This window comes from Chanodichthys erythropterus, chromosome 3, assembly GCF_024489055.1.
Source record: "Chanodichthys erythropterus isolate Z2021 chromosome 3, ASM2448905v1, whole genome shotgun sequence".
Lineage (NCBI taxonomy): Eukaryota > Metazoa > Chordata > Actinopteri > Cypriniformes > Xenocyprididae > Chanodichthys > Chanodichthys erythropterus.
The window spans coordinates 33,293,269-33,320,722 of NC_090223.1; the positions used below are offsets into that span (position 1 = coordinate 33,293,269).

At 36.9% G+C, this 27,454-nt stretch overlaps 2 protein-coding genes across 4 annotated transcripts in view; one reads left to right on the top strand and one right to left on the bottom strand.

Annotated features, from left to right (window-relative positions):
* The first annotated feature begins 54 nt into the window (after positions 1–54).
* Positions 55–17,088, top strand: carhsp1 (calcium regulated heat stable protein 1). 2 transcript variants are annotated; one of them, XM_067381890.1, is made up of 5 exons: positions 88–201; positions 12,244–12,403; positions 13,859–14,075; positions 14,869–14,991; positions 16,490–17,088. In XM_067381890.1, exons 3-5 carry the CDS (start codon positions 13,885–13,887, stop codon positions 16,650–16,652), a joined length of 477 nt encoding a protein of 158 aa, XP_067237991.1. In that variant the 5' UTR covers positions 88–201; positions 12,244–12,403; positions 13,859–13,884; the 3' UTR covers positions 16,653–17,088. The 2 variants fall into 2 exon arrangements, with proteins under 2 accessions (XP_067237990.1, XP_067237991.1); XM_067381889.1 differs by lacking the exon at positions 12,244–12,403 and having other exon boundaries at positions 55–201; positions 16,490–17,077.
* A 73-nt stretch (positions 17,089–17,161) lies between these two features.
* The window catches only part of abat (4-aminobutyrate aminotransferase), a 34,553-nt gene continuing 24,260 nt past the window's right edge, over positions 17,162–27,454 (bottom strand). Inside the window, exons 14-16 of one of the 2 annotated variants that reach the window (XM_067381884.1) lie at positions 20,941–21,087; positions 20,568–20,679; positions 17,162–19,177 (exon numbers count right to left, since the gene is read on the bottom strand). In XM_067381884.1, coding sequence (XP_067237985.1) covers positions 19,056–19,177; positions 20,568–20,679; positions 20,941–21,087 — 381 coding nt within the window. In that variant the 3' untranslated portion in view covers positions 17,162–19,055. The remainder of the gene's footprint in view (positions 19,178–20,567; positions 20,680–20,940; positions 21,088–27,454) is intronic. The other variant, XM_067381883.1, reaches the window with a different exon arrangement.

Genomic DNA, 27,454 nt, shown 5'->3' on the forward strand with positions numbered 1-27,454 from the left:
AATATTTGAAGTTTTACGGTAATTGTCATTTAATGATGTAATTTTGGATGGCATCGGTTTAGTCACGCCTCTTTGGACCCTCATTCGAATCAGAGCCAGAGAGACCAGCAAACGACAAGCAACTACTTTGGCTGCTTTTCGTTATCCTCTGTTTCCAACAATCTGCAGTTGTTTTCTTTGGCTCGTGCACATTTAAAAACGGTGAGTAATGCTGTGTTTCTTGTTTATTCAAACAAAGTGACTTTTATGAAAGTGAAAGAAAAGCGACTTATGCATGCTCGTGAATTATTCGAGAGATTAATGAATGTTAGATGGTCGATGTTTGAAATCTGCCAAACATTTCAGATTTATAATGTTTTAGATGAATCTGTTGTTGAACACTGATTAATCTCTCTTTCAGACGTCTCTGACTTTAATCTGTTGCATCCTTGCTCGGTCGTTGCCATGATTCTATATTCATGTTGAATATTTTTTTTATTTTTGGGAATATGTTACTTTTACCAGATATGAGCTTTTGTGGGAAGTTTGAGTAAGTAAGTGAAATAAAGTGGTTTAATTAATGCATAGAGAGACTAGTTGAACGAAGGGAGGGGTCAAAACGCAGCTCGTCGAAGTAACATTTCTAGTAAACATGTGCCACAATTCTAGGAAATATACAGGAAAGATGCGTTACGTGTAATGAAGGTGTGTTGTTGAAAGGCTGTTAAAATTATCCTGATACATTTGCCTTAAATCTTTTGCTGAAGCTCATATATTGACACAGTATTTCAGAAGTCCTGCTGACATGAGATGACAGTGAAAAACAGATCCTCTCTAGAGACGTGCTCTGGTTTTCAGTTTTGTTTTACCAGGACAAATAACAATGTAACTGTGTTCTTTGTTGCTTTTGATTAAACATTTATTTGATTAAAAGCTTCAAATAAAGTGATGAACATATTGTATAGTAAATTAATATACATCTGCCTAAGACCTTACACAAAGTGGATCATGTTACATTTGGATTTTGAGAACTAGTTTAGGATTCATAAGACACAAATATGAAGCTCTAGGTTTTGATTTTGCTTTAATTTTGCTTTACCATGTTGAAGAATCAAATATTTTTTATATTATATTGTTTTTTTTTCTTCCCATTTGGCTGCTGTTTTCCATGCACTCACATTACATGAGGACTGTTTCAAAATGAACCAAAAGCAACATAACTATATCAAACTGGTGGTTCATACAACTTGTGCACTATATAAGTCTTCTGTTGTCATATAATTGTTAAAATGTCTTGAAATATAGTGCAAAAATCATGTTGATCATTTTTTTTTAATTACACTTTAATGGAGCTTTTTTCTCTGGAACAACAAAATCCTGATCGGTGAGTCTTACAGGTTTGAGTCATTCAAGTCATGCACATGAATGTTTTAACAAAGTTGTAATTGTACGATTTTCTTTTTCGCATGTCAGTGAGAAAACATGGTGAACACCATGAATACAGAATCTGTATTGATGGTAATGTTGAAATGAATGATATTAGTATTTTTCATTTACAATAAAACTAGTTAAATTGAATGTACAATAACAATAGTATTGTAAATTGTAATAGAATTTAACAATTAAGTGTACAGCGCCTTCATAAATTGAATAAAATTGTTGGCTGAAGAAATTGAAGGCTGAAGATCCAAATGGTGGAGCAGAATACCACCACAGCAGAGCAGACAGGGCTAAAGTTTCCCATGGCGAGGTAGAAGACCAACAAGGCATGGCAGTGGAGCCGAAGACCCCCAGGGCAGATCTGGTGGAACTGTAGACCACCACAGCTGATCAGGTGAAACTGTAACTCAGAGCACAGAGAGGTGGGCAGGGGGGAGCTCAAGGGTGTCCAAGGAGCTATCAAGGGGTGTTTTAGGTTGACCTCTGCTGTTATCTCAGGGCTGGCAGAAAGTTCATGAAAGACCTCCTTGGCTGTGCAGACAGGCAGTTCAGGATCGACCTCTGCGGTCGTGTTGATGCAAACAGGCATTTCAAGAGCGACCTCCGTGGTTATGTCTGGGCAGACAGAAAACTTAGTGATGACCTCCGTGGACCTCCTTGGAACACAAAGTTCATGGGCTGAAACCAACACAGGACTGGGCTCTGGGGCAGGAGCAGGCTCTGGAGAAGACTCATAGGTTAGAAAGGGTTCTGGAGCTGACTCATGGGGTGCTTCTCAATTCTTATTTGTGCATCCTTACTTCCTTGCTTCCTTTCCTCGCGTCTTAGCTCCACCCCTTCAGGATGCGAGGGAAGGACGCAAGGAAAAGATGCAAGGACGTAGGAATTGAATCAAGTGAAATGATATATCCTCGTTCCCTTTAGCATCACTTCAAAGTGTCATCAGCTGCACTCCAGGGATCTATCCATAAGTTATTAAAGTTTAGTTATTTAAAAAAAATATAGTTAATATTAATAAAGCAAGATGCCCTATTGAAATATATGAGGTATAAAGTTTATTTAAATTAAAATTGTGACGCATATAAAGGGGGAGGAGAATTTATGCGTGCGTCACGTTTCTCGATGAGAAAGACTTCCGCAAAAGATGCACCTCTGTATCCTCGCTCATGACTCCTCAGGAAGCCTCCTCACTCCTTGTTTCTCACCTCCTCGCGATGCAATTAGAGAATTGAGATGTCCTTCAAGATGGCTGAGCTCGATCGTTTTCTGGGTCATAGGACGGAGGAGCGAGGAGATGAGGAGGGATATTGAGAAGCACCCATAGGCTGGAGAACAGTGTGCAGAAAAGTGATCCTCTAAGGCGACTGTGCTCTGAAGTGTGAGACCACCGGGATGCCAGCCACTCTCACCGACATCAACGGTGGGTCCGCCAAGCTGGATGCCAGTCTCACTTGCATAGGGGCCACCTTAATGGCCTCATGTGCAACGTTCATGATGACTGGAGACTCTGGCGTGACAGCTATGTTATAAGAGGCTCTGGAGTGGCGGCCATATTGTGAAGAGACTCTGGCATGGAGGCCATGTTGGCTGAAGACTCTGGTGTGGAGGCCACTGCTGGAGTGCTGCGTTCCTCCTCTGTGACTCCAACAATAAAAGCAGATCCGCTCATCTCTAATGCTAGGTGGATGTAAAGTTCTAATGTCCAACTTGGATTGTGCAATGGCATAATTGAGCTGAGCGGCTCAGATGGTCCCCCCACCCCCTTTACACTTCCTGCATGTTGCAGCCAGGCAGTTCATCCCGTCAGCTAAATGTGCCTCCGATCCACAGCGAAAGCACGACTTCCTCTTGCCCACTTGAGCAGAATTAAGAGGTGCAAATGATGTTTCCCCTTGTTCTGTGTTTAACTGTGTGCTGCGCTGCTTGTACAGATTGTAACTTGGCAGGAATTTGAAATGGATCTAGCCTAATCGGCAACGGATTCAATCTGGCTTGCTACTGTAACCGCTCTGTAAAGTGTGAGATCTGTTTCTAGTAAAAGTCTCTCACGTATACGTAGGCTAAGCACACTCTCTACTAACTGATCTCAAATAATTTTGTCTGTACTGGCCCTGAACTCACATGAAACAAGCTCTCACAAAGCAGCAACACTCTGTAAAACTGTCTTGTGAGAAGCCTGAAAGCATTTATGGAAGGCGTGGTGTTCAGCTACTATGTCAGCTTTTGGCACGAAGTAGGCTTCTGACGCATCCTCTGCATCCTTATACATTGTACCTGTGTTAGGCAGTTAGTAGAAAATCCATTGTCCCTCTGTGCTGAGGCAGTGAAGCAGTACAGCTCTCCGTCTTTCAAGCATTCTCTGTAGCATCAATAACTAATTGGTAATTTTCAATCTGCATCCATGTGCTGAACAGCATAGCAGCCTCACCGGGGCAAGACAGGATAAAAGTCGGAAAAGACATGTTAGCAATAACCATCTTTTATGAACAACGATAGTGGAAAAAAAATTGCCTGATCCTCATTGCCAATTTGTTGTCTCTCCAGAGTTAGTAACCAATAAAGCACGCAAGAAGTGAACTTCATCTAGTTCAGTCTTCACTTATGTTCTCCACACATTGTCATTACACAAGACAACACTTTTCAAATTAGTAGTTGCAACACAATTTCTCTTATGAACACAGCAAAAATTATAAAGCAAAAAAAAAAAAAAATTTTTTTAGCCTATATATCATTTTGTAGAAAATTAAAAATCGTAGAAAAGTAACATCACCGTCTTGCTCGAGCAAAGGGATTTGAATGCACCTGATGTTGTCTTCCCAACTCATAAATACAAACTTGAATACACCATAAATAAATAACATTTGAATTTCATTTTTGTGTGACCTATCTTTGAATGTTTAAGATGCTGTCATTTATAGTTATTTAGTTTATCATTTCTAATGCGTTGTAAACTCATGATTTACTGTAAACTACAAGGACAAGGAAAATGCTGATTCCATTGGCGCTTACAATTTCCTGGCTTATGTCCACTCTTTTTCACTATTTCTTGTCTTAGAAATGATGTTGTGTCTTTACTCTAAGAACACATTGTGTTATTTACTAATTTCTACCTAGATCATTGGACCATGCTTTCAGTTACGTAACTGATAGTTCTCAAGTTGTAATATTGGATTTTGGGGGGGTGACCGCATACCCCATTGGGACCTTATAAAGACAACTAGAGGTCATAGTGTACTGAGTCTGTTACGGTCTTAGAAAATACTGCAGTGTGCTCTTTCCTCATTAGACAATTACAAGGTTATTCAGGCAGAGGTTTTGTTTATCAGGGTTTCTGTGTCTGTGTAACCATTTTATGTGACCTGGTATATATTAAAAAATATGACTTAATACATATTTCATTGTATAGCTAATACAACCATTGAGTTAGAGAGCGTTAACTTAAGATAGCGAAGAGTAATCCAAAACTCAGCGTGAATGTAGTTAAAGACTATTGCCGATAGCTATCTGATCATCTGTTTACACAGACTAGCACAATCTGTTGCACTGCACACTCAAGACTAAGCTCATAGTCAATAAGGAAGGAGATAATGAAATTGCAAATTATGGTAATTGTTTCTACAGAAAGCACCTTGAAGTTTTGATCTTCCAGAGAATACTATTGAGATGTAAAATTAGTTCAAAGCCTCTTGACACAATAGATTTGGCCTTTTCAACTAGACAAGTCATATACATTTCTTACAAAGATCATATTTTGCAAGCCTGTGTGTGACCTCTGCCTTTCATAAATCTTCATATTATGCAATCTTCAGTCAAGTACCAAGTCAATACCAAGTGGGCTGAACCTTATAACCAGCGGAGTCTACCTACCATGCTACTTTGGTTTGTTGTTACGTACCAGAGAAAATCACGATTCTGATCAAAAGCTGCTTGATCTGTGATGTACTATTTCTGGATATTTTCTTTTTTTCCCTGCTGGTTCTGGAAGAGCTACCTAATGGCCAACCTTGAAATATTGTGCTGAAAAATAACATATATTCAAGACTCAAAGGGTTACACAATCTGTTCACTGTCACAAAAAATTTTGTATCAAAAATAAATGTCTGAATTAGTTTTATTCTTAAGGACAAATGTGTCAAATTTCAGTAACCTCCACATCTAAATTTTTATTCATTTCTTTTTGAAGTAAGACAAAAATATACTGTTATGCCAAAATATTAAATGCTATGGATGAGTATTTGCGGAGTAATCCACTGTAGAGGGAGGTCAAAATTACAACTTTTTTACCTTTTTGGTGCCAATGTACAGGTGAAGGAAGATGACTAAAGAAAGGTGGCAGCATCATTATTTTATTTTTGCACAGAGATTGGTAGGTATATTAGTAAAATCTGATGACTTTAATGATTCTTGTTGTCTTTTAGGCTAATGTCGAGAGTTTGCATGACTGCGACCCAAGAAGTATTAAAGATATTTTAATATATCCTTTTCGATTCAGATTCTTAAAGGAATCATGAATTGAGAAATCAACTTTTCCTTGAGCTTTTAATATATAAGAGGTCATCATACTATAAGAATATCCTGTAAGTTTCAGAAGTGAAAACTTCCTTGCGAGTCCAATAAAAGCTTTTATTGACACAAGGCCCAGCGAATGACTGATCCTGGAATGTGCCTTTAGACAGGTGAAATGCTGCCTCTGCAGAAGAAATCAACGCCTACTTCATCATTGCAGCGTTAGCCCTGCCCACTGATGTGTTAGTGAGATGAGGAGGAAAGAGAGATACAGGACAAAAATAACAACCATATTCCTAGCATTGATCCTTAGAAAGGTAATTTATTTTCAAAAATGTGAATGTCTCAGTTGAGCTTTATTTATTTGTATTCTGTATTTCACTGTGGATTCTTTGGTAAATCAGTCGCATTTCGGCGCAGGCTTTGCAAACAGACTTTTACGATTTGGACTCGGCAGTAATGCAACAACATGCAAGTAACTGTGTTAATTCTAATACTGCAACCTTTCTTGCCACGATCTAATGCAACAATGTAATGCAACACTTTTCATGATTAATTAACCTTGAGAGCTATAATAATAAAAATATGCTAAAAGTTTTCGAGAGAGTAATACTTAGCTATTTCAAATTGAAAGATGTTAGCCAGTCACAGCAGTGGGCGTTTACACTGAAGTCTCACAGCAGACACGCCCCTTAAAACAGACCGTTCAAATCAGAGGGCTAAAATCAGGGTAGGAAAAATGCCTTTTATTTCTAAATTATTGTAAAAAGCATACTAATGTTATAAGTGCACCCCAGGAAACATTAGAAAACATTAAAACAGTGCAGTTCATGACCCCTTTTAGAGGGTCTTTTAGAATCTTCATTTTGAAGGCCCTGTGTGGTATATGGGGATCTCTAACCCGATCTCACGGCAATTTGTATGTATTTTACGAGTTGCCACATTCGTATGAATTCATGACCTACCCCTAACCCCGCTCCTAAACCTACCTGTCACAAATCGTATGAATTTGTACGAGTGAGGTTGTAAGAAGTCATACAAATTAGCCACCTCGTAAAGTAAGTACGAATTAGTCGTAAGATAGCGTTGGGATCTTAATGTGGCTCCATGAATAAATGGTTATTTGTATAGATTTTCTTAAAAAACAAAAAAAACTAATGTGGGTCACTTTGCATAGAGCTGATATTTATTTTAAAGAGGATTTTCTGAAAAACTAAAAATTCAACTAGAAATGTATCGCATAGTTTCCAAAACAATTGCATGAAACGTACCTGGATGTTATATTTAAGGCGTTTGGAATAAAACTAAAATCTATTTTGGGATAAACGCATATAATAAGCTGTTTTCATCATAAATCTGTTGTTGGAAACCCATCATTGGAGGAGGAAACTACCATACTGGATTTGATTAGCTGTTTCCTGGTTGGGTCCTTTGATTGAACAGAAGGTCCCTGCCTCCCTGTTTTTCCTCCTGCTATTCTTTGTCTCAAGGCTGTTTGGAAATTCGGATTCGTTACCAAACTATTCGTCATAATCTGACTTTTCAGACATGATCTCTGCCCTTTCCTGTAAAACTAAGCTTTGCTTACCTGTTTTTCTTCATGTATTTAGCATTTCTAAATAATCAAAATAGGTCTGTAAACTTGTACCAACTTGTTGGTTTTTGTGGTTTGGCCCAAATATTTTCACAAATGAATTTGTGCACAAGTTCAGCAGTGGCGTTAAGATACCTGTGGTTTAGTTTTTGTTGGGGCAAATTAATTTGACTATTAAGAATTTTTGGTAACACTTCAGTTTAGGGTCCAATTCTCACTATTAAAGCAACACTGTCAAACTTTTTTTCTGTTCAAAATTGACAAAATGTATATAATGAGCAAGTACATCATGAATCCATTTTCCAAACCGTGTTTCTATTTATATTTTATCAGAATCACTACGGTACACCTATAATAAGTGTTTATATTCGGACTATTTCAAACTGGTCATGCGGAGTAGCCCAGTACCTGCGTGACTTGTCATAGACACAAACAGAGAGAAGTAGCTCCGGCTACAGTGTTCTTCCACAAGACACATGCAGTTCTGTTTAACAAATGCTAGAGCACCAGAAGTTTCACAGTGTTGCTTTAACAAGTTGCTTATTAGCATGTATATTACTAGGATATTGTCTGTGTATTAGTACTTATAAAGCACATATTAATGCCTTATTCTGCATGACCATATTCTACATCCCTTAATCTTCCCCAGTTTCTAAACTTAACTACCTTATCAAGTATTAATAAGAAGTTATTAGGAGTTTGAGGCAAAAGTTGTAGTTAATAGTTAGATAATAGTGGGAAAGAATTGGACCCTAATCTATTCTAAAGTGTGACCAAATTTTTATTAAGATTAAGGGAATAGTTAATGTAAAAATGAAAACTGTTTACACACTCTCATGTCATTACTAACCTGTATGACTTTCCTTTGGGGAAATATTTTTTTAATATCATGGAACAGACAAAAATTATATTCTTTATAAATTATTAGTGACATTTAAATTGTTATTCAGTGAAAATTTTAATTCAATTCCATTTATGGTGAACTGTTCTTTTAAGCACAGTCAGGGAGTAAAATATGAATTTCATAGATATGGGAAAATGTTATCTATAGGCAGTAAGTTGTATTTGATCATTTGTCTTTTTGTTTGGTGCATATTAACAGTGGACAATGTTTTGAGCTTGCTGTACTCTAACAGGCCAAATTCATATGTCTGCCACACGTGGCTCTACAAAAACAGGAAATGACTCATTGCAGTAACTGCTACTGCTTTCATTGAAATATTAAGGCATTCTTGAATGGTAGAGACTAAATGTAAAAGTTTAAAACTCATTGTGCTCAAATATAAAACCAGAGTCTAACATGCCACTGGAGAAAGTTGTGTTTGCACTTTCATTCATGCGACTTAATGCAGTTGTAACAGAAGGGGTCTGAGTCAGAGCTGTCCTTGTCCTTGTGAAACTGTGGGCTGGATTCAATAGTGTGCCGTCACTGTGTGTAGGAACATCTACAGTGTAGATGAGAATGTAGGCATCCGGAGTATAGACCTTGCAGAGGTTTTTAGTCATTGTAAGCACATAATTTCATCTGCTGCAGGCTATGATGCATACAAACTCTTTATTATATTCATCTGTCAGTTTATATCCATTTAGCATGTTGTCCTGTGGGAAAATATGGGCAAGAGTGGGCATGTTATTGGACGAATGCTGCTGAGATTGGTGTGATGTTTTTTTTTTTTCTATGCTGGTGTGAGAATCATTGTTGTTTTATTCTGTTAAGTGGTGTATTTATGTTAGGTGTATCCCTTAACTTTTGTTTTTGTTGGAAATGTGCATTCATTGGATCATTAAAAGCAATAAAAGGCAATAAAAGGTATGCTGCTCACTTCCTGTGTGCTTTATAAACTGGACCTCTTCAGGTGACCTCTTGAGTGCAAACAAACGGCAAATTGTCACCCACGCAACATTTCCACCTCTGTACTTGTCACGCCATCCTGTTTCATAGACCATCCCTCTCCCGGACATGTCCCACAGCTGTTCTGTAGCCTAGCAACTTACCATCCAGATGGGGAGCATTCGGATTCCCTTTATCTCTCCATCACTGCAGTGTTTATAATCACCACCTTCATAGAAACCCCGCCCACTGTACACAGGCTCCAGGTGGAGTAAAAGAGGGGGAGGTGGTTGACACAAGCAAGGTTGTGCTTTCTCATTGAAGAACAAGCAGTACCCGAGCACGCTGTTGCTGGTGAGTAGCCCGGTCACGTCAAGGGCAGAGATGAGATTGATTTCAGGGCTGCTTGTTATTACAGTTGCTAGATCAGGTGCAGATTAGTAAATCAGCAGTTACATACCCTGCATAACTGTCTCCTGGTGACGTCCACTTTTAATCTTCTTTGTGAAGGTTGTTTATCCCTCCCGCCAATATTGTCAAGGCCTCTAATATTCTGTAAATTGAGATTCTGTGTACTTGAAGACAGAATTATTCACAGCCTTTCTATGCTTCATGTACTTTGTATGTTTTGTGTGCTTCATGTAAAGAGTATGCTAAACATTTGGCTTGAAAGCTCTAGATAGTAATGTGAAAAAGCAGGTAATCTTGTGACCTTACTTTTGTTAAACTAGTTATTTGTAGCTGTTGTGGGTGTTTTTTTCATCATTGCTGAGTTTCCTGTTAGGTGATGTCAATGCAAATGTACATGATTCTGTCATACTGCATGTTTTTTTTCCCCTTGAAAAAACCTACGGTTTTTCTTTCTTGTTGACCTCAAAGACGTAAATTGAAATCACATTTTGTCTATAAAGACCAGTTCTATAGTGCTACTTTGCATACTGCCATGGCCTAGTTTCAGATCTCTGCTCACAAGGCTTAGTGCCTCTATTGTGGTTGTTTAGGGGCAGACAGAGTTATTTGCCTACGCTGGCAGACTTTTCAACAAAAAACTCTGGTAGGAGGTGGAGTTAATGGGAAATTCCATAGCTGACCTTAGTGTAGAGGTTAATGCTCATCCTGAGGTCATGTCTTCCTCCCTCTGTTGACCTTTGTCTTATAAAACATGCGAGGTATAAGCTGGAATGGACACATTTTCTGCCAACTAGTTCCATACAAAACTAATGCAAATATATTTATTTGTTGTATGTTTTTTTTTTTTTTTTTTTTTTATTCAGCAAGGATGCACTAAACTGATCAAAAGTGACATTACAAAAAACTTATATTTCAAAAGAACAGCATTTATTTGAACTTCAAAGAATTCTGAAAAACATCACATTTTCATTGATAATAAGAAATGTTAATTGAGCAGTGAATCAGCATATTAGAATGATTTCTGATGGATCATGTGACACTGAAGACTGAAGTAATGAAAATGAACTTAAATTTAATAATATTTCACAATATTAGTTTTACTGTTTTTTTTTTTTTTTTTTTTTTTTTTTTTATCAAATAAATGCAGCCGTGGTGAGCGTAAAAGACATTAAAAATCTCCCCGATCTCAAACTTTTGAATAGTATATACATAGAATTGTTTAGCTTTTAGCCAAAAAAATAGTAATACTAAAAATCAAGGTTTATATACACATTTTTTTTATTATTATTCTTTAATAAAAAGTACTGCTTCTTCTACTACTACTACTACTACTACTACTACTACTACTACGCTAAAAATCAAGTATAGGTCAACATGACATGACATTTTTTACTCTGTAATTAAGAACTTTACCTGAACAGTTTTTATATTCCAGTGTACAACATTGGTGAACATAATTTACATTTTTAATTCATCCCCTCAATATTTGGCAACAGATCAAGCAAATTTGTTTGTGGTGTTTCTTCACTCTTCAGGAATATTTACTCACTTTAGCGGAGCATGTGGCAAATTTAGGTTTGTGTTAACAATAACAAATTCTATATTTTTCTTGTATCCTTTAATGCTTTGGTAACAAAAAGATTAAAATGATTTTAATTGTAATGAAAGCCCTAGTTTCTCCTTAGCACATTTGTTTTCATTTCAGCAGGGGTGCAAGAGGAAATATCATTGCCTGTGTAGGGGGTTGGTCTTCAAATATTGTCTTTGGTAATGGGATACCCATTGGAGTTTCAAAGGTTGAGAATCACTGCTAAAGAGACTGCTTTATATGAATAGAAGCTTCATAATTTCTTACAAAGTGATGTAAAAGCATGATAACATCTTGCTGTTTTAATGTATGTGGAACAAATGAGAGCTGAAGGGAACGTTCACCCATGCATCAGTACCTCAACACACAATCAGCTCTGTATAATTGGCCTCGTTTTCTGTTTATGGGCCATGCTGAGTCTGACAGCAGAAAGCTATTATTGCGGTGATGTAATCCATCTGAAGGTACAAAGGGGCCCATTCTCATCTGGCATCTCTCGAGGGAACCGTTTGCACAGTGTTGCCGTGGCAGAGTCGCCTGGGAGTGCCCGGAAAGCCGATTTGCCACTTCTTGGGTGCAATTTGAAATAATCAATTTATTATTTAATATGCTTTAGATGGCTCATATGGCACATCTTACGTGGTCATCCCGCTCTTCTTCCTCAATTTGTGTGGGCTGTAATGGCCCACAGGAGAGCGATGACAGTGGGGGAGGGTGTGCGATTATGCATTCAGTGCCATTTCCTGCTGTGATTACTGTGGATGCTTGACCCTTCGCAGGCCATTTGTGTTAACATGCAGCGCTCTGGCGCTCAGTGCATTAGTTAACAGATCCCACAACTGAGTCCTTAACGAACCTCTAGTGGCCTGACCAAATGCTCTGCCTGCAGAGCAGGTTTGTAATATATTTCTGGACAGGGGGGATCTGTGAGATGGGGCTAACAAAGGCTGAGCGTGGCCTGCAGCATCAACAGTGAACGATCGCATTACTGTCGCAAATGGGAGCTGCAGCCTGTGGCCGCTGGAGGTTATGTTTCAATGCTGGTGATTAACAGGTAATACTGAAAGATAAAATCAAAGGGCAAACACAGTTGACATTCAGTCTGTTTAAAATTGTATATGAATAATATTATGAATAATTAACATTAACATAATTAATCATTTGAAATGAAAGACACAGTGGAGCTTGTATACAGAATATTATACCGGTATTTATTTAGAAGCAGGAAAAGAAAATACAGGCTTTATATCTCATGTTTCAATAGTAAAGTAACTAATTGCTGAGCCGAGTCATCCAGCGTTGGGTTGTCAGGTGGCTCCCTCATGCTCTTACATCCACTGCTGTGTACACTAGAGACATTGAGTTATCCGAGATCTGTGTCAGTATCACAGGCCAGCCATCAGAGGAATTGCATTATATTTGTCTGTTTGTTTGTTTTTTTGTGATTAATGCCAAATCGTCTTAGTGATTGCTTTGTTTGTACCTGTGAACTCACTGGAGACTATGGACAAATTGTGATTATGTGACCATTTTGGATAACAAAGTTATGTTAACAAGATTGAAAATTGTAATCAAAATTATTGCATGACTTGATGAATTACTAGCACATAACTGCGTATATCAATGGTTGCTACAAACAAACAAACAAAACAAATAAAAAGATCCCAATGTGAGTAAACACACTGAATAGGCATTACAAAAATGTATTTAAAAGTCAATATATTTTTTCACTACACAGTTATCATGGCCAAAACAATTCACGATAAAAGTACTATTGCAATATCTATATAAATCTTGGGGGAAAAATAATGCCATCTGTCAAATACATTTGTTTACTTTATTTTGTGTGTTCTATTTTTGGGCCAGTGAATCACACTCAAAATACGAGTGTAGGGAGGTAGAGAGTTTTTTTTTTTTTTACCATAACTACAAAAATAACCACTTTCTGCAGACTGGGCTGTCTAACAGCCTGTCTTTCTTACGGAATCCAAAAAACTCCCACAGTGGCGAGTTAAATTTGATATTTTTCAGGTGTAGTTAGTGTGTTTCACTTTCATTTCCTCAAATTTTGTGCAGCAGTAGTAGCTAAACACTGTGTCGTTGTCTTTTTTCTGTTTCACGATGGGTGTCAACCAGATAGTTGCTGGCGCTGAATTATTAAATGATGCTATGTGTAGGATTAACATGATGATGATAATAATATTCCATTTTATTGAATATCACATCATCAATACTTTTATATATTGCAACACCTCAAGTCATAACATAAGCCTTTCACACTGGCCTACATTTCACAGAAATCCATTTTGCAGTGACGTTTATCACTCTGTCCTCAGGAGACAGAACCTGTTTTGTGAGCTATTTGTACCATTTTTGTTTTCGGTTCATGTACACATGCAGACAATTGGCATGTGTTTTTTTTATTTTTTTTTATTTTAAAGGGAAATACAGCTAGAGAACATATTTCAGTTTTAAGTATTAAGGCTTCTCGCCTTTTCTGCCTTCCCAGTGTCCTCTGAGTGTCCCACCGTCAGCATGTCTTCAGAAGCATCATCTCCTGTGAAGTCCACCACCCCTCCTCTGTCCCCGCTGTCGCCAGTCTCTCCGGTGTCCCCCAGCTCTCTGCGTCTGCCCGCCTGCCGCCACAGAGACCGGTCACCCTCCCCCATGAGGGGCTACCTGATTCCCAGCCCCCTGCCTACCCGCCGCAACCGCACATGCTCAGCGTGAGTACAGCAGCAGATCATCCACAGAACCATCCACTGTTATAACCCATTGATTTCATATGTATGTATCTATACCAGGGATGTCCAATCCTGCTCCTGGAGGGCCACTGTCTTGCAGATTTTAGCTCCAACACCAATTAAACTCACCTGAACCAACTAATCAAGGTCTTACTAGGCATACTAGAAACTTCCAGGCAGGTGTGTTGAGGCAAAGTGGAGCTAAATTCTAGAGGAAAGTGGCCTTCCAGTACCAAGTTTGGACACCCCTGCTCTATATACAAAACTGTTCAAACGTTTGGGGTTTAGTACTAAAGGAGTGGATTCTGGATCCCCAATAGTACGAATTATTTTTTTTATGCTCAAAAAATATAATTAAAATTAAGTAGTTTCTATTTGAAAATGTTTTAAAATGTAATTTATTCCTGTGATGGCAAAGCTGAATTTTCAGCATCATTACTCCAGTCTTCAGTGTCACATGATCAATAAACTTTTCTTATTATCACTGTTGGAAAAAAAAGCTGTGCTGCTTAATTTTGTGGAAATTATAAATTTTTTTCAGGATTCTTTGATGAATAGAAAGTGCAAAATAATAGTATTTAATTGAAATAGAAAGCTTTTTTTTTAACATTGTAATTTTTTTACATTATAAAGTCTTACATTATAAAGTGCATTTTTGCCATATATATATATATATATATATATAATTAATATAATTAATATAATATAATATAATATAATATAATATAATCATACATATATATATACATATATATTTGTCCCTCTACCCCGACAGTGCAGCACGTGCAGCTGAGGGGCCGGTCTTCAGTGGGGTCTGCAAGTGCTTTTCACGTTCCAAAGGACACGGTTTCATCAGGCCATCAGATGGAGGCAATGACATCTTTGTGCACATATCTGAGTGAGTTCACTGGGCAAACATCTTCAGCCTTCAACAAGATTTCATGCTCCTACATCAAAGCCAACACACATTCCACCACAAACCCTGTTGAATCTGAATCACAAGTATTAACAACACCTTGATTATCAGTGAAGCAGATGTAAACTGTTGTGGAAATTTTTCACTTTTGTTGTCATTTGAGTGTAGAATCTTTAGTACTTCTATTCCGTAGCTGCGCTGCATACACCTGACACAACTTCCAAGTTGCTCTTTGCAGAAATTAAGTTTCATTGGTCACAACGAGTTTCAGTGAATAGAAAAATACATGCACACTTAAATCTTACAGTTGAGTAAAAGTCAGTGTCATTTAAGTTTTTTTCACTGTGATATGTGACCCTGGACCACAAAACCAGTCATAAGTTGCACGGGTATATTTGTAGCAATAGCTAACTATACATTGTGTGGGTCAAAATAATCAATTTTTCTTTGCCAAAAATCATTAGGATATTAAGATCATGTTCCATGGTAAATTTCCTACTGTAAATATGTCAAAAATGTATTTTTGTTAGTGGATATGCATTGCTAAGGACTTAATTTGGACAACTTTAAAGGTGATTTTCTCAATATTTTGATTTTTTTTTTTTTGCACCCTCAGATTCCATATTTTCAAATAGTTGTATCTAGGCCAAATGCTGTTTATCCTAACAAACCATGCATCAATGGAAAACTTATTTATTCAGCTTTCAGATGACGTATAAATCTCAATTTAAAAAAAAAAAGACTCTATGATTGGTTTTGTGGTCCGGTATCACATTGATTGGTTAGTAATGATCTAAGCTAATCATATGACTGTTAGTTATACTGTGTTAAGCACTTTTTGGGTCTTTGACCTTACATAAAATATTTCTATCACAAAGCACTATCATCATTAATATGCAGCCCAAATTAGCTGATAAATGTTAGTGGTCCCACTGTATTTGTAGATGTATTTGAACTGATCATAAAGGAGGGGCTTTTGGTAATAGAAACTTATGGAGTGTGTGAAAGGTTTTGGAGTCAGGGGTAAGTTAAATACTTGAGGGTGAGAGATAAGAGCGCTAGACTGGCTTCTTTCAGATCAAGTGTGTTTGACCAGTGGAAAAACAGATAGATTTACCAGCTGCCCGCTGTTCAAAAAAACATTCAGTACATCAAATTATGTTATGATTCACAGAATGTTGGAAACTCACAGATGAGCATTTACACCTTTTTGTAATTTTGTAAATAATATAATATAAATATATATATTTTTTTTTTACTTTTTTTTTAATATATATATATATATATATATATATATATATATATATATATATGAGTGATTAATATATAATAATTTGTAAAATGGGATCCATTTTGTGTTGGTCCAATCTGAATGTACCATTTTGTAATTTCCAATCTAAAATGTGCACTTTTTAAACGTCTTTGCACTTACTGGATTTAGTCAAACACGTTTTGCTGATGATCTCCATTCTTCCAACAGCATCGAGGGTGAATATGTGCCTGTGGAAGGAGATGAAGTTAGCTACAAGATCTGCTCTATTCCACCCAAACATGAGAAGATCCAGGCCGTCGAGGTGACCATCACTCATTTAGCACCAGGCACAAAGCATGAGACCTGGTCAGGAGCGGTGTTCGAATCATGAGGTCCTCAAGAAGTGCAGCTCTCTGACTCGGAACTGTATGATATATCAAAAAGGGTTTCTGTTTCTTTTCTGGAGGTTTTGGGGGGAAGGGAACAGGGCTGAATAAATGAATGCCTTTAAGTGCTGTGTGAGACAAGATGGCACAACTCCAAGACAAATATAAACGTCTTTTTTCCTTTATTTGGGTTCAGGAAAGGTGTTTGTTTGAAATTCTTTATTATTTGGTTTGTGTTTGATTATGTGGCATGAACAGCAGTCAGTTGTACTTACATTAACCATCTATGAATTGCTGATTGATTTGAATACTCTTAAGAACTGATCGTGCATTCTTAACAGGAAGCCTTAACGCATATCTAATATGTAGATTTCCCTATTTTTTTTTCATTCACTGAAAAGAAAAAAAAACATGTTCACCATGTATGTTTACATTGAAAATATATCATTTTGATCATTGATCATTTCTCATGTGTATGTGATTCTTGCTTCAAAGAAAGACAATAAAATATTCAAATTGTCATTTATTTTATAACTTCCTCGGACAACATTAAGGTTTAATGTAGAAATTATCTCAATATTTTTCTAATTTTACTACATAACAGTGTAAACAATTTGCAGCTTGTTAATATGGGTATCAACAATACACATTTCTCAATTAAATACTAACTTTGCCGAGTACAAACAGACACAGCTTTTACATCTCGAGTCACTGTTGCCGCCTGTCCACAACATTAAAAAGGAACATTTAAAAGGCATCCAAAACATTTCTACATTACACTGACATGGGACACAATATCACGAAGGAATAACACTGTTCGAGAGTTTGTGATTTTATACATTTATATTTGAAGAGTTAATGTCAGTTAAATAAGGAACTTGATTGATTCGGCTGTAAACGTGGTCTTCACTAACAAAGCTTACACAATGAGCATTGCATAATCTCACTACGTTAAGTACATACTGGGGTTTATTTAAAAAGTAAAGGACTGAAATAAACCAAGCTGAAGGGATGTTCACTCTTTCAGCTTGGAGCAACTGGAACAGGAGAATCACCCCAAGGATGATAACCATTTATAGGCTGTGATAGCCATTAAGTAAAGATGACCTTGTAGATGTTATCTACCACATACCTTTTTATTACATGGCCTGTAATAAGAAACATGAGGGGATCATGTTCACCTGAGCAGAGAATGGACGCTAAGCTGAGCGGCCCCAAGCTTGTGCTTTTAAAATGTGTTCTGACGGATTTCTGTTCTATCAGGTAGATGTTCGGCTGTTAAAATATATATCTTTCAGTGTCAATTATGAAATCCTGTTAATGCTGCAAATATCAGCCCTCACATTACCACAGCAGGTTGTGCTTTAAATGTTTTGTGCTGGCATCATTCTGTTCATCTCACTGGGATTCAAATCAGAGGCTTCGCATCACAGTAACGACAATGGCTCTTTATGATTGAGGAATATTACAGTAAAACAGCCACCTCAATAAAAGGGACTTTCTGATTGCTTGAAGGTTATTGGCATCCTGTGGTTATTGGCATCTCAACAGACATCCTGTTTAAATGGGAATAGAGGCTCTATAGTTCTCTGTACCTTCTCACTTTTTCCAGCTTTCCATCAGCTCTCTCCAGCGCCTCGAGACGCAATCATTCCAACAATGCTTCCACGACTTATCTTTCACACATGCTTTCAATTCAGAGAGGACCGTAATATTCAGGTACTCTGAAAATTCAATCTGTCGTCATGCAAAATTACAAACTAGACATTTCTAGTGCAGCCATTTCTTTATAGATTCTAAAATAGTTCTATTTTAGCTCAAATGATATAATTAATAAGACAGTAGTAACTACTTTCATGTAGTTTTAATGTCATACACAGTGACCACTCATCTTTTCATGTTAACTTCCAAAAGCTCAGACCTGGACTGTTTTTATTTGACGTATACAGGGAAATAAGAAATATTGCAATCCTGTACTCTGAAGTCTCTATATTGCTTTATTCAACTGACTTTCAATCAAAGGACTTTTTGTGAAACTTTCTGGTCTTGAATGACCTTACTGTTCACAAACGAAGTTGCAACATCAGCTAGAGATTTTTTTGTTTTAATATATTGTTTGAGTGATGCTGAATTGGGGGCAATACTACTGGGATAATTCCTGTATACTCCTTCAGATCAAAAAAAAAAAAAAAAAGGCAATGTAGCAGCAGGCCAAAATCTGCATCAGCTAAATAAAAAGAGATAGAAAACAGATTTTTATACTTCTTAATTAGACATGACAGGAAGAGAGCGGATGGAAAGAGAGAGAAAGACGGTGATCAATTAATTGTGACAGGCTGGTATAAACCCTTGAGTGGGCTTGGACCCCTATATGTTTCATAATCAAGGCCGACCTGGCAGCCAGAACTCTATTTATGCTCAGCCAGAACGTCGTTCAGGATGTTCAGGAGCTGATGGACATGGTACTCCTTGAAGACAAGAGCGGGGCGGAAACGGATGGACCTTTCTCCACAGGAACCCAAAAACACACCTGGTCAGATAAACAGAAGATTTTTATTTTAGAGAGCATAAAACTTCTGCATCTTGTGCAGACAGTGTCTAAAATTAACAACTGTTGTTGTTATTATTTTGTTGTATTTTATAAATGTAATAATAACAACAATGTTAATTTTAGACCTTGTTCGCACCATGTACACTCTAAAAACTAATTCAGGGGACCTTTAGTCATTACTTATATATATTGTTATGAAATAAAAAAAATCAAGTTCTGAAATGCTGTTAGACTTTTTACTTGTAATTGTTATTTTATTGAGCTTGGATGACACAAATTATGCCTATTGATTCGATATACTATCATGACTTGTCATAGTTTAAAAGAGTAAATGCTAAAATTAAGTGTTACATAATGTTTTTTGCACAAGATTAATGGTAAGGGAGATTTAGCAGTAATTAGTGTTTTGTTATGCTAATTTAGAAGAGTTTCTATTAATGTTGTTTTTGGAGATTTACCATCATTGTGACAAGCAGTGCTTGGTTGACAATTATTAAGTTCATTTTACTTAGAAATGTGTTTTATTGTGTCCAAAAAGCGTCTTCACCTTACTTAAAGCATTATGTTGGATCAACTTAAATAGTTGCATTCATGTTGACAATTATTAAGTTCATGTTACTTAGAAATGCGTTTTATTGTGTCCAAAAAGCGTCTTCACCTTACTTAAAACATTATGTTGGATCAACTCAAAATATTGCTCTGAATTAATGTAATTCTCCCAATTGGCTTAAGTAAAAAATTCTTGTGGAAAACGTTAAAATATTTTTTTTTGTTGAACCAATGTTTTATTTTTTAGAGTAAGTTCGCAGCAGCATATTGCTGTATATTAATTATCTAATACTCAATTTGTAATTACAACAACAACAATAAAAATAGTTAATAATATTATTAATGCAAATTGCATATTAGATAATATCTGTAATAAAAATATAAGTTGCTGTAATCGGGGAAGGAACTGTGGCTTTTTTCCTCTCGATCATAAATGCTTGCGTCTCAGAGCGCACAGATGAAAAGCTATAAATACTGTCATGTTATCTTGTGTTCGTATGGCTGGTGTTTGGAACGCAAATCATTCTGATGAAAGACTAAATCTCAGACATTTAAGAATGATCAAACCAACATTTGAGATTCTGTGCAAGGAAATAAGTCCACTGGTTAGTCCAGTTGTCCAATCACATCCACTCTTGATGCAAAGTCATCAAGAGTTTATCGTTGCGCATCAAGGTGTTATGCGCATGTCTTCTTTTCATATAAAAAATGTACCAGCCTCAACTGTATTTACAGTTTCTTTGAATTCTCTCAACAAAGACAGGAAAAATAAAGTTGATTTTGAACCTTGTGTGCGATGGCTAAGGTGGCCACTGCTTACCTTTGTTCCTGGCCTTCATCATGATAATGTTGCGTGTGGTATCATCGCAGGCATCTATGGCACAGAATGTACCCTGGCCACGGGCGCTACTCAGGATATGAGGGTACTGGTTCTACATGAGGAGAAGCAGCAAGACATTAAAACAAATGCACAGCTCACAATGTGGAAAGTAACATAAATCCACAGCTTCAAAACAAACAGTCATTACGCTGCTAAGATCGATTACAGGCTCAAGTTCTCTCTCCGGCAGCAGGAGTTATTAAGCCGCCCCTCAGATGAACAATGAACGTCATAATAGAACCATTAAAGGTTTTAAAGCCTTTCGTGATGTGAGGAATCAGTCATGTAAGGATATAAATGAAGATGGCTGTACCTGCAGTGCGTAAAGGCCCTGCATCAGAGCCTTCCCTGAGCGCGTCACCTCTTCCAGAAGGTTCTCTCTTCTGATCACATTAAGCACCTCTGATAAGAACAGATTCTTTGAGGGGTCTCCCATCCAGGTGTTGAAGATTCTGTAGGGCTGATGTGCAAACAGTCATGTCAGTTTACAGCTTACTTGTGTAACTAATGTGTTCTTCTCTCAATCAAGCCATGTCATGCAACCAAAAATTTAGTTTTATCTATAGGCAAAAGAGAAATCTTGTCAAACTATTTATGTTTTTTTTTTTAAATCACACTTAGACACAAGTACACCAAAAATTAAAAAGATATTTAATAATAATAAAAAAAAATAATAATAATGATAATTTATTTATAAATAAGAAATTCTTTCATAATTTAAAATGTATTGCTATAGTAATAATAATAATAATTGTTAATACTCTCGTGTCTCCCTATGTGCACTGGTCACTTTAATTTTTCTGGACACTGGACACTGTAATTTTTATTTCATCTTGCACGTTCTTTGTTTTTGCCCTAAATGTCTTCTGTGTATCACAGTTTAATATCTAAAGTTTTATGTAAAGTATATGTTTATATAGATTATGCAGCAATAAGAAATTAACTTTTTTGCTCACCAGCCACTGTGGCTAGTAGTTTTCCAAAGTTACCAGCTACTCAGCATTTTCACTGGCCACAATTTTGACATCAATACCATGGGGAAAAACTGCCATATAGATATTTTTAATATTTCCTCATATATTGGCAGCATATATTAGGCTGCTGTCACTTTAAGATCTGACACACAGATCCATTATACTGTTACACATGCATTTTCCTTCTCAACTGTTTACGACCTAACGACTACAGCCCCATTGACTCCCTGTGCCAATGCATTGATGAAATTAAAAATTGGATGTGCCTAAACTTCCTTCAGTTAAACAAAGACAAAACTGAAGTCATTGCATTTGGAAACAAAGAGGAAGTTCTCAAAGTGAACACGTACCTTCACTCTAGGGGTCAAACAACTAAAAATCAAGTCAGGAATCTTGGTCTGATTTTGGAGTCAGACCTGAGTTTCAGTAGCCATGTAAAGACAATAACTAAATGAGCATATAATCATCTCAAAAATATTGCAAGAATTAGATGCTTTGTCTCCAGACTTAGAGAAACTTGTTCATGCTTTCATCACCAGCAGGGTGGATTATTGTAATGGGCTCCTCACTGGACTTCGCAAAAAGACCATAAGACAGCTGCAGCTCGTACAGAACGCTGCTGCCAGGATTCTGAGCAGAACCCGAAAACATGAACACATCACACCAGTCCTCAGGTCCTTGCACTGGCTTCCAGTTGCATTTAGAATTGATTTTAAAGTACTGTTGCTTGTTTATTAATCACTCAATGGCCTAGGACCTCAATACATTGCAGATATGCTCATAGAATATAAACAGATCACTCAGATCAATAGCATCACATCAGTATACCAAGAGAAATACCAAGGGTTCACTCAAAGCAAGGAGAGTCTTCTTTTAGCTGTTACGCCAGCCGCAGCTGGAACCAGCTTCCAGAAGAGATCAGGTGTGCTCCAACAGTAGCCACATTCAAATCCAGACTCAAAACACATCTTTTTATCTATGCATTTGCTGATTGAGCACTGTGCTATGTCCGAACTGTTTGCATTTTATTTTGTATGTATTATCTTTTTATTTTTTTTAACTTTTTTTTTTTATTTAATTTTTAATGTATTTTATATCTTTTATTTATCATCTTGTTATTTAGATATTGCTGTCTGGTTAAAAGAGCTGGGAGAATTAGGAAGAAAGTGATTAGTTAAAATCAGAGGTGTCAAGTAACGAAGTACAAATACTTCGTTACCTTACTTAAGTAGAAATTTCGGGTATCTATACTTTACTGGAGTAATTATTTTTCAGCTTACTTTTTACTTCTACTCCTTACATTTTCACGCAATTATCTGTACTTTCTACTCCTTACATTTTAAAAATAGCCTCGTTACTCTTATTTCATTTCGGCTTGTTTTCATTCCGGCTTTAAAAAAAAAAAAAACTATCCAGATAAATCGCGCCATCTGGATAGAGTGAATTTGATTGTGGTTGGATGAGAAGATAAAACATATAACGTACCATTCTGACACCCTATTGGTTTGTACGTAATCCATCACACCTGCACATCAAATCACGTCACACTCCAGCAAGGAGGACTAAAAGGTGCGTTCACGCGGCCTTGTAATTCCTGTAGTTACGAGATTCGAGCTTGTAAAAAGCGTTCACGTCCTCGTAGAGATCGTAATTACAGCTTGTAAGCTGGGAGTTTTCTGAGATCTCCCACATGTTCCACCTGACCGCTGTAGATTCATTTAGGTGTTGATAGTGGTGTCATGGAAACGCATAATTCCTAGTCCAAGGACCAAAAGGACGTGAACAGCTCCGAATATAACGTCACGTGTTGTCATGTCAAGATTCCGGTAAATACGAGGTGACGTGAACGCAGTAATAGTCAGTGTTGGGGGCATTACTCAAAAAAGATGATTTCTTATAAGTTATTATTTCTACACTACTGGCTCATTTAGGCTATCAAACGGGTGCTTTCTCTTCGTCCTCTGCAAATTAAGCTAGGTAACGTAATGTTAGTTCGATTGAGAGACGTTTAAATCGTATACCGGTTTTTAAACTTTTTTTTTTATTTTTTTAAGCGCGACCCTTTTATTTATGTGACACATAGTCATATACAACCATGTAACTAAACAAGCCAAAACAAATTAATTTAAAACGAAACTTAAGGTAAACCTGCATTTCTCTCATGGTATACCTCTCTCTTTCAGTGAAGTGGAGCAGTGCTCTTGCTGAATGGCACGGATTGCACTACAGACTATTGTACCTTTTATATGTTTTTTTTTAAAACTGTATTTTATTTTTCATAACGAACAAGCTGCGATGTCACGTTTCCAGTGCTTTGTTGTGTGCGCGTGAGGCGCAGGCGCGATCAAACAGCTGTCTTTAAAGGGGGCTTGCCTCGTCGTCATGGCAACGGTTCGTTAACAGGTCAGATTACGTCAGAGTTTGTTGGATGCTCAGACGACCAAACAAACGCCGATTAAAGGTGCCCTAGATTCAAAAATTGAATTTATCTTGGCATAGTTAAATAACAAGAGTTCAGTACATGGAAATGACATACAGTGAGTCTCAAACTCCATTGTTTCCTCCTTCTTATATAAATCTCATTTGTTTAAAAGACCTCCGAAGAACAGGCGAATCTCAACATAACACCCACTGTCACGTAACAGTCGGGGTGTACGCCCCAATATTTGCATATGCCCGCCCATGTTCCCAACATTATGAAAGGCATTAGACAAGGGCAGGCATTAACGTCTGGAGCAGCACAACCGAACCATCAGACTAGGTAAGCAAGCAAGAACAATAGAGAAAAATGGCAGATGGAACAATAATAACTGACATGATTCATGATAACATCATATTTTTAGTGATATTTGTAAACTGTATTTCTAAATGTTTTGTTAGCATGTTGCTAATGTACTGTTAAATGTGGTTAAAGTTACCATCGTTTCTTACTGTATTCACGGAGACAAGAGCCGTCGTTATTTTCATTTTTAAACACTTGGGGGCAGAGAGCATGAGAATTAAAGGGGCAGTAGCATAAATCGGCTCATATTTAATGATGCCCCAAAATAGGTAGTTAAAAAAATTAATTAAAAAAAATCTATGGAGTATTTTGAGCTGAAACTTCACAGACACATTCAGGGGACACCTTAGACTTATATTACATCTTGTAAAAAAACATTCGATGGCACCTTTAAACATGTTCAGTCGGGTAAACAGACTCCGACCAACGCCAACACCTATCCAACAAACTCCAACAGAGAGTTTGCTGGCGTTTGTTGGTGCGGTGTGAACTGAAACAGCTGGCAGGTGTTAATGTCAAGCCCTGATTGTTACTAAGCCTGCCCTGGGTACACCAAAACTACCCGCATTTTTCTTGTCCGTTGCCCTCACAAATTTCTGCAGTTAAGCTTGGATGTACATTTACATTCCAATAAAGGTTATTAATGCCTCTGAATTTTGACTTTTTGCACCATTAGAATACTTATAGGCAACTAGTCATGATATCTTCCACTCCATGAAACCCATGTTAATGGTCAGTAGTACACATATATGGTGCTTTAATGTATTTGCATTGTACTAAAATGCGTTCATTTTCAATGGACATATATGCGGCTGAAACGGGTAGCCTAGTGCATCCCAAATTTTTCAACATTAACATTTTAATATAACATTATGGTCATTATGGCCTTTAGAAAAATGTTTTTTTGAGGAGGTGGAGTACACAATAGGCCCCTGTGGCACGGCCTAAGCTTTTGTCCTTAATGGCATTTTTTCCCCTACATTACTTTTACTTTTATACTTTAAGTAGTTTTGAAACTAGTACTTTTATACTTTTACTTGAGTAAAAAGCTTGAGTTGATACTTCAACTTCTACAGAAGTATTTTTAAACCCTAGTATCTATACTTCTACTTGAGTAATGAATGTGAATACTTTTGACACCAGTGGTTAAAATTTGGTAAATTTGGATAAGGGAACAAACCATGAGGAAATTTGAGCTATGGTGCATGGTTAAGATATCTCTGGATTACAGTCAGGACACTTTCCAAAAGGGGAAAATTTGAACTGCTTTGAATAGATAAGATATCTCCGGAAGGGGGATTATGGCTGTGTGGCACATTTTGAGGTGTCTTGGCAAAAGGGGAGATTGAAACTTTGCTAGGCAGCGGTTCTGTCGTGTGAGGAAGATCCATTTAGATCCGCTCTGATAGACAGATCCGTTTAGATCTTCCATCAAGATAGCAAAATTCTCTGTTTTTAATGTTATTTCTATTCCTTATGTTCCATTTTTATTCTTCTTCTTTATGTAAAGCACTTTGAATTACCATTGTGTATGAAATGTGCTATACAAATAAAATTGCCTTGCCTTGCCTTGCCTACGGTCATTCACTGTTTACTTGAATACTTGTGAAGACTGGCATTTTGACATTATTTGGTGCGTATTTGACTGTTTAAGCGCAATAAGCAGCAAAAAAAAAGAAATGAAAGCGCTGGCACAAGTTCTTCCAGGAAGACTTAATGTCACATCATCATTCATAATAATAAGTCTGGCCAATCACTGCTTGACAACTGGTATAAATGAGCACTGAATTCTCTGTTTCACATTCGCAGTTGATAACGCTGACGTTCCCCTCCATCCTCCCCACCACCATCAGGTTGGCACTGTCCTTCATCTTCAGGCATCATCAGCCAAATCCTCAGGATTTGGGATTAGGACGGGGCCTATGCCACAGAACTTTTCCATACAACCAAACATAAAACATTGTAGCTCACTACCATCTGTTTATACTTTTTGGAATAAATAACATGTATATGTTCACCTGCCCTCTAAGTCTTTATGGTAAGTTTCAAAAACGTTATTTATCACCGAAGGGCAAATCACAAGGTCACGCAGAGCAACATAAAATATGCGTCAAAAACACAACACATTAAATAAATAACACAGCAAATCTAAACCCTATAAAAATATAACTTTTTTTAAAAAATAATTATGTAAATCACAACATGGAAAGCCTGGGGGTCAGAAAAGATTAAGAATTTAGAAGCTGCACCACTTTAGGAACGAAGGTTGCCTTCCTCCTTTGTGTCCTACAACATCGAGTCATCGCCCTGAAGGGGGGCCACTCAAACACAGAAAACAAGACGTGTGACGAGTCGTGTAAAATCCTACCAGCCAACTTCAGCATTTGCTGTTCACTTATAATGGAAAGAGTCCTAATAGGAAGTCCAATCATTTTCTAACAAACTTTAACTGTACGCTCCAGAAGATTTCTGTTCTGAAGGCTGATAGAATGAAACCAGCAAACAGTACAGAATGTAATGACACTTTCAATATAAGAATAATAGATCAAAAAGAGAATGTTCATACTGACCCCAAAATTGAATGTAGTAAATGTACTCGGTCCTAAAACTCAATTTAGTACTGAGAGGTGGTTTTACGTGTGCGCACTTGTGCGTGAGCACAAAATCTATGGGAATGAGAAAAATGATACGCAATTCCATACCGAAATTCAAGCCAAGTAACACTAACAATATACATCCGTAGTAAATAAAACGAGTGAGTGAGTGGAGGCTGGTTTGTGTGTCAACTTGCTGTCAGAGAGATGAGGGAGGGAGAAAGAGCAGCTGGTTTTGTGTATCTATTCTGTGGAATATGAGTATTGGAAGCATTTAAGATATATATTTTATATAATATAATATAATATAATATAATATAATATAATATAATATAATATAATATATATATATATATATATATATATATATATATATAGATTTTATATTTTTGACAACACTACATTACACTTTATTTTCAGTTTAGGCTATTATTTCAGATGCATTTTTAAAAGACTACAATTGACAAATGTATTATA